The sequence below is a fragment of the Exophiala spinifera genome (genome assembly GCF_000836115.1).
Source record: "Exophiala spinifera strain CBS 89968 unplaced genomic scaffold supercont1.3, whole genome shotgun sequence".
NCBI lineage: Eukaryota > Fungi > Ascomycota > Eurotiomycetes > Chaetothyriales > Herpotrichiellaceae > Exophiala > Exophiala spinifera.
This window is the reverse complement of record NW_015622515.1, coordinates 711,048-727,571: the sequence shown is the minus strand read 5'-3', so window position 1 is coordinate 727,571 and position 16,524 is coordinate 711,048. Positions and strand designations below refer to the sequence as shown.

Genomic DNA, 16,524 nt, shown 5'->3' with positions numbered 1-16,524 from the left:
TATCAGAGGTTGCTGACCAAAGCGTCATTATAGGTTGTCCATCAAGAGACCAACCTCTAGACCAAAATCGGTAGACCAAGGCATACCTGTCACTTCTAATATGCTTGCGGTTACGGAGCACTGGACCTTAGCCAATGAGTATCAGATCGAAGTGAAGTCCAACCAAAACACCAAATGGTATTTCACTTCAGAAGGTCCTTCGTCCTCTCTTCCGACCACGCCACGCGAATGTTCTTTCTGGTCACACGCAAGTGACACTTGCATCACACTTTTCTTTCCAACCTGGCCATTTCTACTTAGTAGTCAGTCAGAGTGTAGCACGTCACGGTCGAGGAAATCCTCCTTGTCAATCAAAGCATATCATGAGCACTCGTCCAGTCGCAGAGTGAGTGGCGATCTTCACAAGAAGCGGAAACAACTGACCAAGCACAGCACGACGCTCACTCCTCCAATACCACCCAGGATGGAGAGCCCTGAGCAAACTTCAACGTCGGCTGCGCAGACTCGTCTGGCCGAGAAGTATCAGATGTCAAAGATCGCTCTGTTGGCAATGCTCTGGGAGCAGGTGAGAGAGCCGTCCCACATAGGAGCATTGGCAAGCCACTTGGAGCGAATCTGTCTGGACACAACATGGCATCCGGCAGCACGCTTTCCTGGCATTCACAAGTTCTGTTGTAACAACTACGACCCACGTTTCGGTGTGGACGATGCACGCAGAGTTTTGAGGGAGATCGACTCCAAACTCTCGGGATTTTCCGAGGTATACAACGCCGCAGACATGCATATCCTTCATGACATCCTGACCTTTGCAACGGTTCCATTTCGGCCGGAACATGTTCTTGGTCTCGCCATCTACGGTTGCGCTGAAATTCGACACAGGGAGCCCTCGCGTGAATTGGTTGACTTTGGGACTTTGGCCAATGACCTGGTCGTGACAGTGCGCTCGATCGTGGATACCAGAGGGCCGGACGAATGTCGGTATATTGCTGGAAACCAACATACAAGCCTGCACATTCTCACGCAAGAAGTGAGCCGCCACATGCCGTACCATGCCGATATGAGAGAGCTATGCGGATTTCTGGAGGAGATTGATGACGCAGGCTGCCAGGGAATGTTTCAGAAGGCGTTCAGCAAATTTGGACAAGCGGTGTTTGCGGGGGTAGGCTTCATAGCTCTGGCGGGAATGATGGATCAGCTATGCCTGGGACCTCAGGTTGAAGGACGTCCCAGACTGGAGAAGATCTTCAAGGAGGAGCAACGTGCCACCTACGAACGAGACCAGGAAGCGCGTCGGCTGTACCTTCAAGCACACCGTGATTTTGTGCGCAGGTTCCTCTCGAAGTAGCAGACGAGGTCTTACGAGAGACAACAGATGGACGCGATAGATATGTGGAGGAGCATCAGCAGAACCGAGAATGTGCCGACGAAGAATGACGAAGTGATCTATCTCCTCACGCCGTCAAGTGCTGCGGAGTAAAATATCCGGGCGCAAACAAACTGGGAACTGCGACAGCTACTCAGACGTACTGTTTGATCCTCTGTAAACGTACTTCATGGTTGATTCTGACTTTTCCGTGATATGGCAAGCACTATTCGAGTTCAGCAGCCTTTCAAGGCTCCCCCACGCACGTTAATTTCACACACGCGGCCAATATGCTGCCGCTCGTCATTAAGACGGGCAGAGCCACGGCTTTGCCAGCGACGAGCAATTAGCAGCTACGGCTACGAGCAAGCCAAGGCTCTTGTATATTCCAAGTACGGCGAACCTCAAGACGTCCTCTCCCTCCACGGCCACTCGATTTCGCCAGTCTCCGGAACGAACGTCGTGGTGCGCATGCTTGTGGCCCCAATTAATCCCGCGGATGTGAACCAGATCCAGGGCGTCTACCCTGCGAAAGGAGAAATGACCACCGCCCTGGGGACTTCGGAACCTGCTGCAGTTGCCGGCAATGAAGGAGTGGCCGAAGTCATCAGCACCGGCTCTGGCGTCAAGACTCTCAGCAAAGGTGACTGGGTCATCATGAAGAGCACCGGACTAGGCACATGGCGGACACACATGGCTATCGACGAGAGCAAGCTGTTAAAGATTGATGACAAGCAAGGCCTGACGCCGCTGCAGGTTGGCACTGTCTCGGTTAACCCCTGCACGGCATACCGCATGCTGCTGGATTCGGCGAAATGGGGATTCCGAGGCGACGAGTGGTTTATCCAGAACGGAGCAAACAGCGGCGTTGGACGGGCTGCGATCCAGCTGGGCAAGGAATGGGGATTCAAGAGCATCAACGTCATCCGAGGTCGAGAGAACAAAGAGGAGGAGGCGAAGCTCAAGCAAGACCTGTACGATATCGGAGCTACAAAGGTCATCACGGAAGAAGAGCTGATGAGCCGCGAAATCAGAGACCAGATCAAGGAGTGGACGCACGGTGGCCGCGAACAGATCAAGGTCGGACTGAACTGTGTCGGAGGGAAGCCAGCCACCGCCCTGGCCAAGTTTTTGAGCCCGGGATCGACAATGGTCACGTACGGGGCCATGAGCAAACAACCACTCACGCTCCCTGCCTCGCTGTTGATATTCAAGGAGATCGCCTTCACCGGGTTTTGGGTGAGCAAGTGGAGCGACCGACATCCCGATCAGAAGAAGCAGACGGTGGACGATGTGCTGCGGCTCACCAGAGAAGGCAAGTTCAAGGATATACCAGTGCAAGAGTGCAAATGGGGATGGAAGACCGAGGTCGATACGCTCAAGGCGGCCGTTCAAGGCACCCTGGGTGGTTTCAGACCAGGCAAGGGAGTGTTTGTGTTTGAAGAGACGTGAGGGACTTTCAATCCCAAAAGTTCCGCAGTTCTGGATCTGTACAAAGTTAGGTATGTACTGTAAAGCAGTTTCGTCGTGTGGTAAGCAGGTGTGGACCCGAACAAGCATGTCACTCCCTCGGTGAAGGATGCTTATCGATAAGCCGCCTATACAAAATGCACGGCTTGTAGGATCCCGGGATGGGGTGTGAAGTCCGGATGCGATCTGCTCAACTGGCGCTCCGTTTATCGGCTGCGGGATGACATGACGGTGACCGCCATCCTCATCAATGATCATCAATGCATCCGTCTCCTTCTCATGCGAACACCTTTTACCTCCTCTCCGACGGCTGTGGTTCTCGCGTCGTCGATGACGGTATCTCTGGCTCTTCTGTGACAATTGATTTCTACCCGCTGCACATACGACGCTTTAGCAACGCTCCCAATACTGATCTATGCGCTTGTCCTTGCAGAACCGTCATCTCACACCACTCTCCCTCCCGAATGATTCCCGGCGCATGGTCGACTGAATAGTTGATTCCGGAACACATTGAGTAGCCGTCATGGCCGTAGAAGGTCATGGCCAGTTTCGTGGTCGTGGTCGAAGTCTGCAACTCTACAATCTTCCGACCGAGGTACGTCCAATCTCTATGCACATCAGTTCCTCGCGGTGACACACGCGACCACTGTCGGAGGCCTCGATCGCATCGCCCAAAACACAAGTCTGACTTTACGAATTCGTTCAGATCCTCGTCTCAATCCTATCCCGCTTCGAAACCCAATCCCTCCTCCCTCTGATAATCGTGTCGCGACAATTCCATTCTATAATTCTACGCATCATCCACTTCCGCCTCCTCCTCGCCGCGGCGCTCCCCGACTACAAACTCATCCTCGAGGCCTACCGGCCGAGCAAGAGATACTCCGACCCATACCTATTCTGCACATACCTGGGAACCGACGGCCTGAGTTCAAAACACGAAGGCGAAGGGTCCCTCTACGAAGACTGCGTAGGTGAAGAAGGGAGGTTCGCCAAACTAGGCGCTCTGTACAGCCGCTTCCGACCCGAACGTCCAGGCGTCCAGGGTCTGATGCCTCTACGTCGAATAGCGGGCACTCCAGTGATGGTTGCAACACCACAACAAAGCCAGCAGCAACACCGAGAGTCATCTTCATCTTCATCCTCTTCGTCCTCCTCCTCCTCCGCCTCCTCCTCAAGCACCGCCACCCCCTCTCCGTCACAACCCATCTACGGCAGCGACGGCGACGACGGGTTGGAGAAAGTAGTACACAATCTCTACCTCGACGCCGACGAGCTCTTTTGCCAGTTCTGCGCCTACGCAAGTCTAGTTCGGCTGGGTCCCCACCGCGGAGTCTTTCTAAGTAATGTCCACATCGTGCAGCCAGGCCAAGGGGTCATGAGAGTGTGGAAACAGTGGCTCCAAGACCGGGCCCAGGAATTGTGGTGTCTAGAACAAGATCCGGCATCTCAGTCATCATCGACATCACGTTCCGCTCAAAACAACTGTCCAAACATTGGCCTGGACAAGAACATTTTATGGACAGACTACAGAAAGAATGTTGGCTTGAGAGTGGCTATCCGAGATCGGGAAGGGACGTGTTATACGCATGACCCCTCCGAATATGAGGATATGCCTATGAGTTTCTGTATTGAGATTCAAGGTAAGCAAAGCCAAAAGCGAAACGCGCGCCCCCCCCCCCCCCCCTCTTTTTTTTTTGATAAAGCTTGTATTGCTGCCCACTTGAGTGGTCTGGCGGTTCTTGTTGAACATCATTGCTCTCCTGCGCTGCTGCCACACCCCTAGACGGCACCACACTGCATTGACATGACATACACATAATTGTTTTGTTCATTTTGTCAACTTTAAAAAGGTCAAAAGTCACACGAAGAAGACTAACACTTTTCACCCTTTTTCCGAAACAAAACAGAACTCGTCGTACGAACCACTCATTTGATGCTCGCTGTCGAAACTTCCGCACAGGCCGGCGACAGCCACACAGGTAAAGCCTTGATATTCGGGCGATTCGCTAGTCCAGTCCAGACCAGCTTCGATAGCTGGGTAGCTGGGACATGACGTGAGGAAGGCAGACAATAGCACATACGACTTTGTCCTGGTGACACGCACCAACACACATACTTTTGTTTTGTGTTCCAAAAGAACGATTCGGGGCTATATTCCTAAACTCTCTTCTTGGTTTCTAAACGGCATATACATTATATACCTACCTGATACGGAGTACATACCACCACAACCGCACTATATTATACCTAGGTATTTATCACCGACCTACCTAGGGTGAATACCTGGCAGGTCACTGCATTTACGATGTTTACGATTTGTATACCGAGATGTCTACGTGTGTACATGTATGTGCATTTGTATGTGTATGTGTTTGTCGGAGGTGGTTGTGTGGTGTGGATGTTGATGTGGAAATTCATTTGGCACGACCTACGTTATACGTACAGTGGTTTTGTTGGCGGTGGCGATGATGATGATAACGATGATCGATGCGCTGGCTTGTACATGATACGGGCTCCAGTGAATCTCCCAACCTAGGTACTACCTGGGTACTCTGTACAGGCTATTCAGTAAAGATCCCCAAGTCGGACACGATCCAAATTGTACTTTGTTTCGGTGTTTAGCTACCTAGTTAGATTTACCTCCTCCCTCTGACCCTAACCCTGACCCTGGCCCACCTCCCCTTGGGCTGCTTTTTCCTTCTATCTACTTGTACCTAGGCACCTAACACCACCACTACTACTACTACCTGTACCTGACACAACAGATAATACGGCATATAACCCTCCATCCGTACATACGTACGTACGAGGTAGTTTACTCCAGACGGACACAACGAAACCGCAAGCCCGGCGAAAAAAAGAAAATCTCAGCATTATGGTGCGGTGAAGATGGGATCGGGACGGGGTCGACCGCCTCTGTTCCAGGGGCCGTGCAGCACAGTGCAGTGCAAGAAAACGGTGCAGAAAGCAAGCCAGACCCGGCGTGTCTTCATTCGACTGTTCGTATAAGTTAAACACGAGTTTATTTTACTTTTTTTTTGGTTTTCGCTCTTCCAACCAACCCAGAGGAACGGTGCCAGCTGTTCACTTTTCCTTACCCAGGTCGGTCAATCACTCCCAGTCGGTCAGTCAGACAGTCAGTCATCGGTCCCTACAGCACAGTCAGGGCAGGTCGACCAATCGCCAAGTCGGTCCCTAATTCAGTCGCGGGACCCCCCTGGTCTCTACCGCTTAAGAGTACGAGCTACGGAACAGAGGACGTGAGATTGGGGTGCTCTCTCTTTTCCGTTGGTTGGTTTGGTCGGTCGGTCGGTCGGTCGGTCGGCTGTCTTTGGCCGGAATCGACATATACAAGTATTACAACCACTGACACTTACGGGTAAGGTACACAAGTACCTCGTCTGCCTATCTCCTTTGTCTCCTATCGAGAAGAAGTTCTAACACTTCGATTCATCAGATTATCGATCAATCCATCGCAAAGCACCTCCTTGAGTATATATCAACCTTCTTATCGTCCATCTCTTCGGGAAACATTGAAACAACGAACGACCTAGAGCTTCTGGCAGTAGGCTCACGAGTCTCCATGCACACAACGTTCGCCTCTGGACCTCCCGGAGCAGGATCCCTGCAGGAGCGATATGCAGCCACATATCTCGGCCGTGGTTCCTTTTCAGCTGCTTTTCGACCCTACTTTCAGTTGCTTCTCCGGGACCACCTTCTTCGTTGTCTGTCGGCCAGAACCAGACCAGACCAGACCAGACCCAGAAAGACCGGGGTCCCCTCCTTCATATCAGACCACGACAGCCAACAAATACTTCTTTGCGATCCCCGAGCATGACCATTCATCAGCTCAGATTGTTCACCGGTTTCGCCCAATCCCAGTCCCTCTCTCCCTCTCATGAGGCTCTGCGTTCCATGGACATGATTGTCCCTCCGTCCTGACCCCGCTCTTGCTCGCTTGGACCTCAGCTTTCCACATGGCCTGTAGTCGTGCCCAACCCTGAGACCCCAGACCTCGCCCATCCGGCACACTTTCTTTCGGCGAAATGGTGATATACTTAATTGAACATCTCCGTCGACCGTCCGTCCAACCTCTTGTGTTATCATCTCTGCACTCAGTCATCAGTAAACTCTGATCACACTTTGCATGACTCTCTTCAGGTAGGATCAGAACAACCCTGCCGAGATCTTACCTTTTTGTCAGAGTATCCAGCGTGACTTTGACACTTTCAAGTTCCCCCCCCCCTCCGACCCCACCTTATCCTCAATCCCCATTATGCCCACGTTTTCAATCTCCAAGCACGGTATCTCCAGGGAAGTTCTGGAGACTGATCTGCCGTTGTATCTGGGTCGTGATGCTCGGGTAGTGAATACTCATGTACGTGGTACACAAGTTTGCGCCGTCCAGGGATATGCTGACGATCCATTAGGACTCTGATCGTTATGTCATTGAGGCTTCGCTCTCGCCGCCGAGTGTAAGGATCCAAGAATGGCGCCCCACGTCGCGCGCAAACGCTGATGATGTCCCAGACAATGATTCCTTCACTCCGTGACGACAGTGCGCGATGGTATGAGAGCAATGGCTACCGCAGGCGAAATAGTATGACCCTCTGAATGTCCGTCGTTTGAATCGTACTTAGTTCCTGGACAGGCTATGCAGAGAGCAGTGTTCACAGAGAGCGCAGGCAATCGTTTAGCCAAGACAGCGGTGGCTCTCACCGATACTCGGCGGCCAGACGTGATTCCAACGTGTCGAGGTCCGGCACCTCATACGCTATACCTGCCATTGCCATCCCTCAAAGACCCAACATGATGCCGAGGTACAGCTCCAACAGCAGTTCGGTCATGGAGTCAGTATCGGGTTCGCCCAGCTCGACCTTTGGCAGTCCCCCATCAAGGAGCGGTCGAAGCTATTCATACTCCACGAACTATACCAGTTCAAGACGTCCGTCAGATGCCATGGCGTCCTTGGATGAGCATGTCCTCAATCGGGCCGACTCGTCTTCGAGCGAGTCGAGTGATTATGGGATCGATGGCATTCTTGGGTTCGAGAAGAGGGACGCTCGTGACGCCCGCCGAAGAGATGGCCATGGTTCCGGCAGACGTGATCATCATCGTTCGTCTCGCTCGCATCATGACAGGAGGTAAAGTCGGCCAATGGGGCAGCAAGCTCTCGCGTCGTGCGTGTGATGCATGGCCTGGCCACTACTGATGTGTGAGTGCGATGCATTCTCCCGAAAGTTTGACGTTGTATAATGTTCAGAGCTGACGTTCGCACCATTGCCAGAGCGAACTTGCTTCGTGAGTCTTGCCTTGTTTCTCCAGAATGGTCTTCAACAGTTCAAATGACTTGATGGATTTCACATTGCCTTCGCCCAGGACTCGTCGACGTTCACGGACAACTTCTCGGAGTATTTGCTCGCCATGTTGAAGTCGTCGTTTGCCGGTCAACCCTGGCTCATACTTGGCCAGCTGATAGAGAAAGTATGCATGGCGGTGCTTTGCTTCCCACGTGTACGGGTGGTCCTCGGGGAAATTCTGGCGTAAACGTGGCAGCACTTCGTCAGCAATAATCCCTTCGGCCTTTTCGGCATCGCCAGACCGGAAGGTGGCTCTGGCCAACGTTGCCGCTGCCATTGTGATCTCAATGCGATGTGGACCGAAATGAGACTTGAAATCTTGGAGAAGGCCCTCTAGCATGCCTTTCACTGGAAGGAAATTCCGCTTCCTCTTGTCCGCCTTCAGTTCATTTTCCAGCATCGCCCAGGCGATGTGATATTTCGCCATCAGTGCTGGACCATGAGAGTTTGGGTACTCTTTCCGCATTCGGGAGTGGACGTATCTGAGCTGTTCCAGGTCGTGAATGCAGCTGCCACGCGTGTTGGGATGGAGAATATTCTTTTCAAACGCTATGGTCAATCGCAGTGGATTATTCCCTCCGAGGTGCATTTTGGTAACCTCGTCCATTTCCGTCAGCAGCTCCAGCAGCCTCTCTGTATGACCAAGGCAATTGAACAGTACATTTGCTACTGTCAAGGCGACAATGCATGATTCTCCTGGTGCGATCGGATCACTGATCATGCACAAAAAGAAAAATTTGGCCTGATCCAGATAATATGGTGCATTGGCTGTGCAGCTGGGGTCTTCTTGTCCAACGCAGATCAACCAGTATAAGCAGTTGGTCACGAACCAGGCTGTATCAGTGCCATCATTCAGTTGGGGACTCTGGGTGTATATCCCAAACCTGGCTGCATCAAAGCCTAGGTCCTTGATGTTGGGTGGCGTTGAGGAAAGCAGAGCGTGTGTGACCTCCACTGACCAATCGGGAATCTCACAATCCTTAAAGTATTCCTGTTGAGGCTCAAGCTTGAACGGCCTGATTATGCTACCTATGGCTGGCTGCGGTGGTAGAGAGGTATGCCCCACTGGAATGTAAAAGGAGTCTGGATCCAGGTCCATGATATAAGATCCTTCTTCCGAAGTCGCCAGGGACGATCTCTTGGATTCGTTTCCTTGTTCTGATCGTTGCGGTGTTGATTGGGGAGTAATGTCTGGCGTTGGCATGCCAAGGTTGAGTAAGTCAGAATAGCCGACTGGAGCTGACGGATAACACAGAAGCTCAGACGGAGGTGTAAGCAGTACCTGAGGGAAATTTGGCTCAATTGGGGATCCCAGTAGTTTGATATGAGGAGGAGTTTCATCTGCATCTGAGATTTTGGAGAGTAGGTCGTCTTCGTCCTTCAATTTGGATCTCTTGATGTACTTTGCTATGTCCTCCCTGCGACGGGGGAAGGACGAGAAGAGAACGACCTGTTCTTCACGAGGACGTCCTTCTGACCTGGCTTGGTTCAAGAGTCGCAAGATAAAGGCAGCGTCCGTGCAGGTGTGGTTTTTTCTGACGTCCCAGCTCTTGAGCTGGTCCTTGTACTGCTTGACTCTGTGAATTGCAACCAGACATTAGCTGGTGAAAGACTGGTCTCCACGGGAGGGGGGATATTGGGAAAGAGGGCAAGAAGGGATGGGAAAGGTAGGCAGGAGTTGGGAGCTGGCGCCTTACGACTGAGTTATACCATAGTTGATCGTGATATGATGTATGATCCTTCGTAATTCCCACCCATCGACCATGTAGAGCCTCTCGATTTCATGGCGACAAGCATTCAGGGGGGACTTGAGGCGGGTGTAGGTTCTCTTTTGTTGCCCGGGGCGTTTCTTAGCCACGGAGAAACTAACATGGGCCATGGCTGAATGCTTGCAGGCCAGGCCTGACCTTGAGTCAGCCAGCCTGATGGGTTCCCCTTTCCCCCAGATGGGGGGTTATGTGAAGTATCCCCTATCGAATGGGGGAAAACAAGTCAGTTCGGCAGTAGTCCGTATGCAAGAAGCGCCAGAGGGAGAGGAAGTGTAAAAGTTCCAACTTTGGCGCTTCTACTGTTGGTTGTATCGAATCGACCTGCGTGCGGCTGAGGCAGGGGCCTTGGTAAATGGGATAGTGTAGACAAAACAAATTCAAGTGGTCGTGCGGCGTTTGCTTTTAGGCAGGTATAGGTCTGGGAAGAGGATGTGGGCGAGAGAAAATGAGAAAGGGACGCCAGGCACTTAACCGACGAGCTGGACAGGGGTGGGCGGGTGCAGCTTTTCTTGTTGATTCCAGTGGCAAAAAGAAGCAATGACGACTGCTCTACGAGTGTGAGTAGGTAGGCAAGTAGGAGGAGCACAGGGGGGTGGGAGTGAGACAAGGCAGACTCAGACAGTGGGGGAACAGGTGCTGAGGCATTAAGGATTGGGCATTGCACATTGGGTTCGGCGTGTGAAGAACGCGTGGACGCCTGGTTCTTTGGCAGGATGGCAGAAGAGGCTGTGCTTACTCGATCCGTCGCCCTGGGACGGGGGCTTGGTTGGTCGTGGACGAGGAACGAAGCGCTTGGGCGTCCAGACGGATGACGCAGGATGTGGATATTACAAGAGGGAGAAAGAGGATGGAGGGTACAAAAGTTCGAATTGCCAAGGGTAAGACATACCGTACGAGCACCCAGAGACGTACATTGCAAAGGGTGAGGATGGATCGGCGGTGCTGGGGAACGACTGACTGCACCTTAGGACGGGCGGTTCAATGCAATAACAAAGAAACAAAAGATCCAGAGCGTGGCGAGTCTCGCGGAGTCGAAAGCAGAACGGAGGGAGAAGGCAGTGGAAGAGAGTCTGGGTACCTATATTGACAGCTACTGGCATACGTGATATTCTGTCAGAAAGATTACAAGACTCCCAGTACCTTTATTGTTCCTGATGTGATACCTGAGTCCGCCGAGGGACGAGTACAATACCCAGGTCGACCCTCCGTGCCATGTGCTCAGTGGGTACCTATACCTATACTTTTCTCCTCTGGGGTACCTATTGTGGATACTTGCATTGGGGACGCTGCGGGTGCTGCCGCTGCCAGAATGATATACAACACTAAGTTAATTCCTCGAACTGCTTCACCAAACCACCGAACACCCAGGGTACCACCATAAACTACACGACGTTTGCTGTGCTCATTTCTCGAGGTTCTGCGTTCTCTGCCTTCACCGGCTGCAGCATGCCTCGCTAATCAACAAATCATGTCTGCGTTGAATGGTGGGGTGGGTGGTGAACAATGCAAGCAGAGTGTGCAAAAGGCAGAGATCATCCTGGCCATCTCTGGGTGACTTTTGTACTTTTCTGTGGCATATTATTGTTATCCTTTTCGTTCGTGTCTCTCGTCCTTTGGTTCATCGCATGCTATGGCTGGCCCTTCTTCATCCCCGGCTCTCAGGGAGCGAAGTTACATGCGGCAAACTTCATCCAGCTCCAACAGAGCCGCCCGTTCGGCTGCAGGTGAACAAGCGTCTATCAACCCTCGCGGTTCCCCAAAGCGTGGACGTACCACTGCCTCGTCTCATGGTAATTAAATCAGGTCTCCAGCATTAGGTCGATGGATTGACTGGCGTCGCGGATTAAAGCAGGAGCATCTCCATATCGGGACTCCCAAGTCATGCCCGAGTCCAACTCAGGTCCGTCAGATTATGGACCTTCTCGGCCCGACGTACCCAAGGGCAAAGGAAGAGCCCCAAGCATGGGTGGCAATTCTCTTTCTGTTTCGGAAGAGAGAATCCTTGATGCTCTGAGTAGGCTGCTCCGCACAACGGAGATGCAGAACATGATGACTACAATTACTGAGGAGGTGAACAATTTGGTCCAGGTGGCGGCAAGAAATGAGATTGCTGAAGTGGTCAACAATGCTCTTCAAGAGACCCGACATGCACTTATGCAGGAGGTGAACGATTCAATCCAGGTGGCAAGGAATGGGATTACTCAAGAGATGAGGGACGCACTTGGGGAGACAAGAAATGCACTTACTCAGGACATCAACCATTCAATCCAGGAGACAAGAAATGCAATCACGCAGGAGGTGAACGATTCAATCCAGGCGGCAAGAGATGAGGTTACTCAAGAGATCAACAATGCAGTTCGGGAAACAAGAAATGAACTTACTCAGGAGATGAACAATTCGATCCGCGTGGCAAGAAACGGGATCACTGAGGAGATCAACAACTCAATCCAGGAGGCAAGAGCTGCAACTACCAATTCGATCCAGGAGACCCGAGCCACAATCACTGAAGGAATGAACAATTCGCTCCGAGAAACAGAAAATACCATTACTCAAGCGATGAACAACTCACTCCGAAGGACTGAAAATACTATTACTCAAGCGATGACCGATTCACTCCGAGGAACGAGAACTACAATTACTGAAGACATAGTGACCGCCTTCAACAACCGGGAAGATGGGGTTGAGAACCATCTCACACAATGTATAGATCAGTCGACTGAAAATATCAATGACATAATAGCCGATCTTGAGGGGCGAGGGCACAATCTAGCACGCTTCGAGATCCAAGCGAGAAGAATGTGTGATCTTTTGGGTACAGCAAGGCATATGTACATTTATTGGAGAAGCAAAGAAGACGGGGCGAGGGACCGGATTAGACTTGGAAATAATGCCAATCGAATGCGTCGGCCAAATGGTCAAAGAGACTAGTTAGAGGCCGTAGGGGTGCCCAAAAGCTCACCCAGAAGAGAAGAAAGGGGACAAAAGCAGAAGTCAGGGACGAAGGACCGAGTTTTGTGTTCGTCCTTGTCAGGCAACTTTAGCATTTGAAAAACGCGCTGGCGCGTTCCCGGGATTTGCTGTAAGGACCCAATGTAATACTTGTTCACTCAGTATTCTCTATCAGGAATTCCATGGACGTGAACAAACAAGAGGGGTGGCGAGGGCGTTGTACCCTTGTGGAGGACGGAGTGCAAAGCACGAATATCAAGACCGCCGTCTTGCATCGCATTAGCCATTGCATGGAACACCACTGCACAGCCACCACTTTCGTCAGTGAGGATAGTATCTCAAGGGTGCCGAGTGAAGCGGAACGATTTCCTCTCTTGTCATGTCGGGATACAGCTTTGATCTGCGTAGACATAATCGTACACAATCCTACTTACTCTGCACGGGGCTCGGTCATTCAGAGGAACTCGCAATCCGAATCCTCGGTGGTTGGGAAGATTGTTGGTGTGGTCCGCGGCCCACTGAGTCCGCCACAGGGAAGGGGAGAAAAAAGAAAAGATATTGGGGCCAAAAAGGCGTCGAGGCGGACACCGAGAGCCAACACTTTTCCACGGCCGGTATTGGAGGTGGGCAAGGAGGACGCGCGTCAGGAAGATAATGTAGGTGAGGCATTTAAATCGAATGGTCGTGGCACGCTGAGATCTTTTGAAGCCACTTAACGCCATAGTTTCGTACTGTATTCTTGGGTCTTGAACGGCGTTGTACTTTGGTTAGAGAGTGCACAGACATCCTGGGTAGCCCCCGGGGTAGATCACATAACTTGAAAGGGCATAGCTGAAGTACCGAGTACCGCCATGTGATCCTGACATATGGATCGCCCCGTCGTTTGACACCCGCCGATCAAGGTCCAGTATTAATTACTAAGGCATATTGTAATGGGTCCAAAAGCGCATCGACAGTTTTCCGTTCACATGGAGGAACTTTGCATGACATATCACATATGGTCCGCGTGGTCCACTTTGACAAATGCCCCGAAGAATCAAAGGTCCACAAGGCCACAAGGGTAAACATGGCGAGCGTACTCGTAGTAGTCGCCAGGAGGGAAAGTGGTTCGTTCGGCCTGGGAAGATCAGACCGTACGACAACGATTCATCTTTGCCATTTGGAGGACGGAGATGGTTCTAGACCGGTCTTTGCTTGAGCGATCGCTGGTGATACACGATGATCCGTAATGTGTGAAAGAATGATGAGCATAATGCCAAAGTCAGTTGATCTCGCGTCCCTTGCAGAATCAGGCCCTGGTCAAAATTCCCTCAGGCTCCTTGGGCTCTGGATGGGCTCCGAGCAAGCGAGCAGAAACCAGATAGGCTTACCGAACCATTCCCTGGCGAAGCTAACAGCCTCACTTTGAAAGAGCCCTGGAAACACCCTGGGGGCTCACTTTAGTACAGCTACAGTACCTAACTGTGCGGAGTATTGCATGCCTGAGTGATGGATAAAGTTGTACCGGCGGAAATAGACTCGACGAGGCTCTTGCAGGGTCAAAAATCCCTTCTCCGTCGTCCCTCCTGGCGAGCTGCAAGACCTGTACATTACGGTATCGCGTAGAGCCATCACTAAGCGAGGCCACACCCATTTAAGCAAGATATTATTCAAACCGTTGTGGTGACCCAAAAAATCCATTACTCAAGGTGCCTTGCGTATCCACATATTCAACCTCGGTCGGCCCCACTCGGCTGCTTTGGGCAGTCGAACTCGCTGCGACGAACGAAAGTCTGACTTGCCCGCAGGGACTTTCGCTTCCCGAACGCACCGAGAATCATTAAACGGCCACTGTGTCCGGACATGTTTTGGTATTCAGACTTTCTGATACTCGGTCTCGCACCTCCCTCATTCACCTCTGTATCTTGTTTCTCAAAAGCTAGCTTTTTGGCATCATCGCTGTTTTTCAGCCCACCGACTTTATGAGGCACCACTAACACTCATGCCCACTCACACACCCTCTTCCTCCCGTGGTCCCTGCCCACCCCCTCCGCACGGCAGGTTGAACAATAGTAAGTAATAAACGCGCTGGCTCGTGCACGGGGGACCTTTGTCAACCCTAGGTCCAAGGTAGAGGGTCACCACGTATCACCTGGGTCAAATCAAACATCCAGCCTCCGAACGTCCAACGCAAAGTCCCGGATTCGGGTTACGGAGACATCGTGCTGTTGAGACTGACGAGACGGGCAGTTCTCTTTCTGACCTTCCCCTGGTCAAGTTCTGCTTACGTATTTTGGGCAGAACCAGAAAAAAACCCAACGGTGTCTTTTACTTAGATAGGTAAGTGAACGAGATGACGATACAAAAGGGATAGACTTTTTCCACCGAGACGAACTTTTGTCGAACCGCTACAAAATGCGAATATACATAAACCGCCATCCGCCCTCTCTTTGGAGGGTGGGCGTGCGTTTTGAGAGGTAATCGATCACCAAGAACTATCTATCGCCACGGAAAACGCGCCTTGACACTTCGACACGTTTCAATTGCTCTTCGAGAAAGTCGTCTCTGTTTTTGCAAAGAACTTTTGGCTACTGTTTTACTTTTGCCGTCGTCGGCGTACTGAACAACAGCCCATCATCGACCTTGGCCTTCTACGGAGTGACTAGCGCCGCGCGACCCCAAACAAGAACAGGAGAGCTGCCATCATCCAGCACCGCAAGCGTCAAGAGCGGAAGCACAAGCGGTCGTGCAGGTCGCAACGGTCACGGTGCAGAAATGGACATCCAGAAGCAGATCGCCGCTCCTCGTCACATTGGTTCGACGTCCCACACCAAAAACGTCAACGTCAACGGCGACAGAACAGCCTGCATGAAGAGATGGCTCGCCGAGTCTCCACGCGAAGAGTTCTGGAACCCAGTCTCGAGGTTCTCTGGGACAGCGACCGCAAGAACCACGTCGGTCAAGATTTGATTGGGTCATTCCGCCACGCCCACACACAGGCGCGCACGCATGCATACTTGAAGGAAAACGAAGCATCTGCTGGAGAGAATGATGTTGTTATTTTCACAACCCTCGGCTTACTCTTACCTACCGTCACGAGTTTCTCTACTACTTGGTAACACTGCCCGGTACCCCTACATTGGGGGCGTTGGTGGTTTGGTTAGAAGTCAAAGGCCAGAACGGAGGACTTTGCTCAATGGTCGCGCCACGACGATGCGACGTACGAAGACCACCCCTGACGAATGCATTCGCTTCATGCTCTTCTGCGAGGTATACGACGAGTAATGAAAGAAAGAGGGACGAAAAGAGGTCAAAAGTCGACACTGTGACCTGTCACTCACTCACTCACTGAGCACGTTGTGCTTGCGCGGGAATGATATCTAACCCCCAGGGCTTCCTCCCTCGTTACAGACATCGACTTGTCTATCACTCCGGCACCCACCCTTGCCCATCCAGTCCAGTCCATCCAGTTCAGTTCAGTCCAGTTCAGTCCTTCATTCTGGCCCACCACCACCACCACATCGTGAACCCGCACAGGATGAATGATGAAAGTTGTATGTGTGTATGTGTACGAACGAGAGCGGAATCGAGAGGACCTCAGGCCCCAAGATTTCGGTGTCACGGTTCCGAGGAA

General features: G+C 51.9%; 7 protein-coding genes across 7 annotated transcripts; 6 read left to right on the top strand and 1 right to left on the bottom strand.

The window, feature by feature from the left end:
* Positions 1–463: 463 nt before the first annotated feature.
* On the top strand, positions 464–1,345 carry PV08_04001 (uncharacterized protein; the record flags this gene model as incomplete). Its single annotated transcript, XM_016378350.1, has 1 exon — positions 464–1,345. The coding sequence occupies one exon, from the start codon at positions 464–466 to the stop codon at positions 1,343–1,345; it is 882 nt and encodes a 293-aa protein (XP_016237027.1).
* A 234-nt stretch (positions 1,346–1,579) lies between these two features.
* Positions 1,580–2,815, top strand: PV08_04000 (uncharacterized protein; the record flags this gene model as incomplete). Its single annotated transcript, XM_016378349.1, has 1 exon — positions 1,580–2,815. The coding sequence occupies one exon, from the start codon at positions 1,580–1,582 to the stop codon at positions 2,813–2,815; it is 1,236 nt and encodes a 411-aa protein (XP_016237026.1).
* A 541-nt stretch (positions 2,816–3,356) lies between these two features.
* On the top strand, positions 3,357–4,886 carry PV08_03999 (uncharacterized protein; the record flags this gene model as incomplete). The annotated part of the gene is made up of 3 exons (XM_016378348.1): positions 3,357–3,428; positions 3,540–4,473; positions 4,741–4,886. The coding sequence occupies 3 exons, from the start codon at positions 3,357–3,359 to the stop codon at positions 4,884–4,886; spliced, it is 1,152 nt and encodes a 383-aa protein (XP_016237025.1).
* A 2,223-nt stretch (positions 4,887–7,109) lies between these two features.
* Positions 7,110–7,981, top strand: PV08_03998 (uncharacterized protein; the record flags this gene model as incomplete). Its single annotated transcript, XM_016378347.1, has 4 exons — positions 7,110–7,211; positions 7,264–7,308; positions 7,364–7,433; positions 7,485–7,981. The coding sequence occupies 4 exons, from the start codon at positions 7,110–7,112 to the stop codon at positions 7,979–7,981; spliced, it is 714 nt and encodes a 237-aa protein (XP_016237024.1).
* A 111-nt stretch (positions 7,982–8,092) lies between these two features.
* On the bottom strand, positions 8,093–10,072 carry PV08_03997 (uncharacterized protein; the record flags this gene model as incomplete). Its single annotated transcript, XM_016378346.1, has 2 exons — positions 8,093–9,770; positions 9,891–10,072. 2 exons carry the CDS (start codon positions 10,070–10,072, stop codon positions 8,093–8,095), a joined length of 1,860 nt encoding a protein of 619 aa, XP_016237023.1.
* A 1,771-nt stretch (positions 10,073–11,843) lies between these two features.
* Positions 11,844–12,890, top strand: PV08_03996 (uncharacterized protein; the record flags this gene model as incomplete). Its single annotated transcript, XM_016378345.1, has 1 exon — positions 11,844–12,890. The coding sequence occupies one exon, from the start codon at positions 11,844–11,846 to the stop codon at positions 12,888–12,890; it is 1,047 nt and encodes a 348-aa protein (XP_016237022.1).
* A 2,775-nt stretch (positions 12,891–15,665) lies between these two features.
* On the top strand, positions 15,666–15,860 carry PV08_03995 (uncharacterized protein; the record flags this gene model as incomplete). Its single annotated transcript, XM_016378344.1, has 1 exon — positions 15,666–15,860. One exon carries the CDS (start codon positions 15,666–15,668, stop codon positions 15,858–15,860), a length of 195 nt encoding a protein of 64 aa, XP_016237021.1.
* Positions 15,861–16,524: the final 664 nt, after the last annotated feature.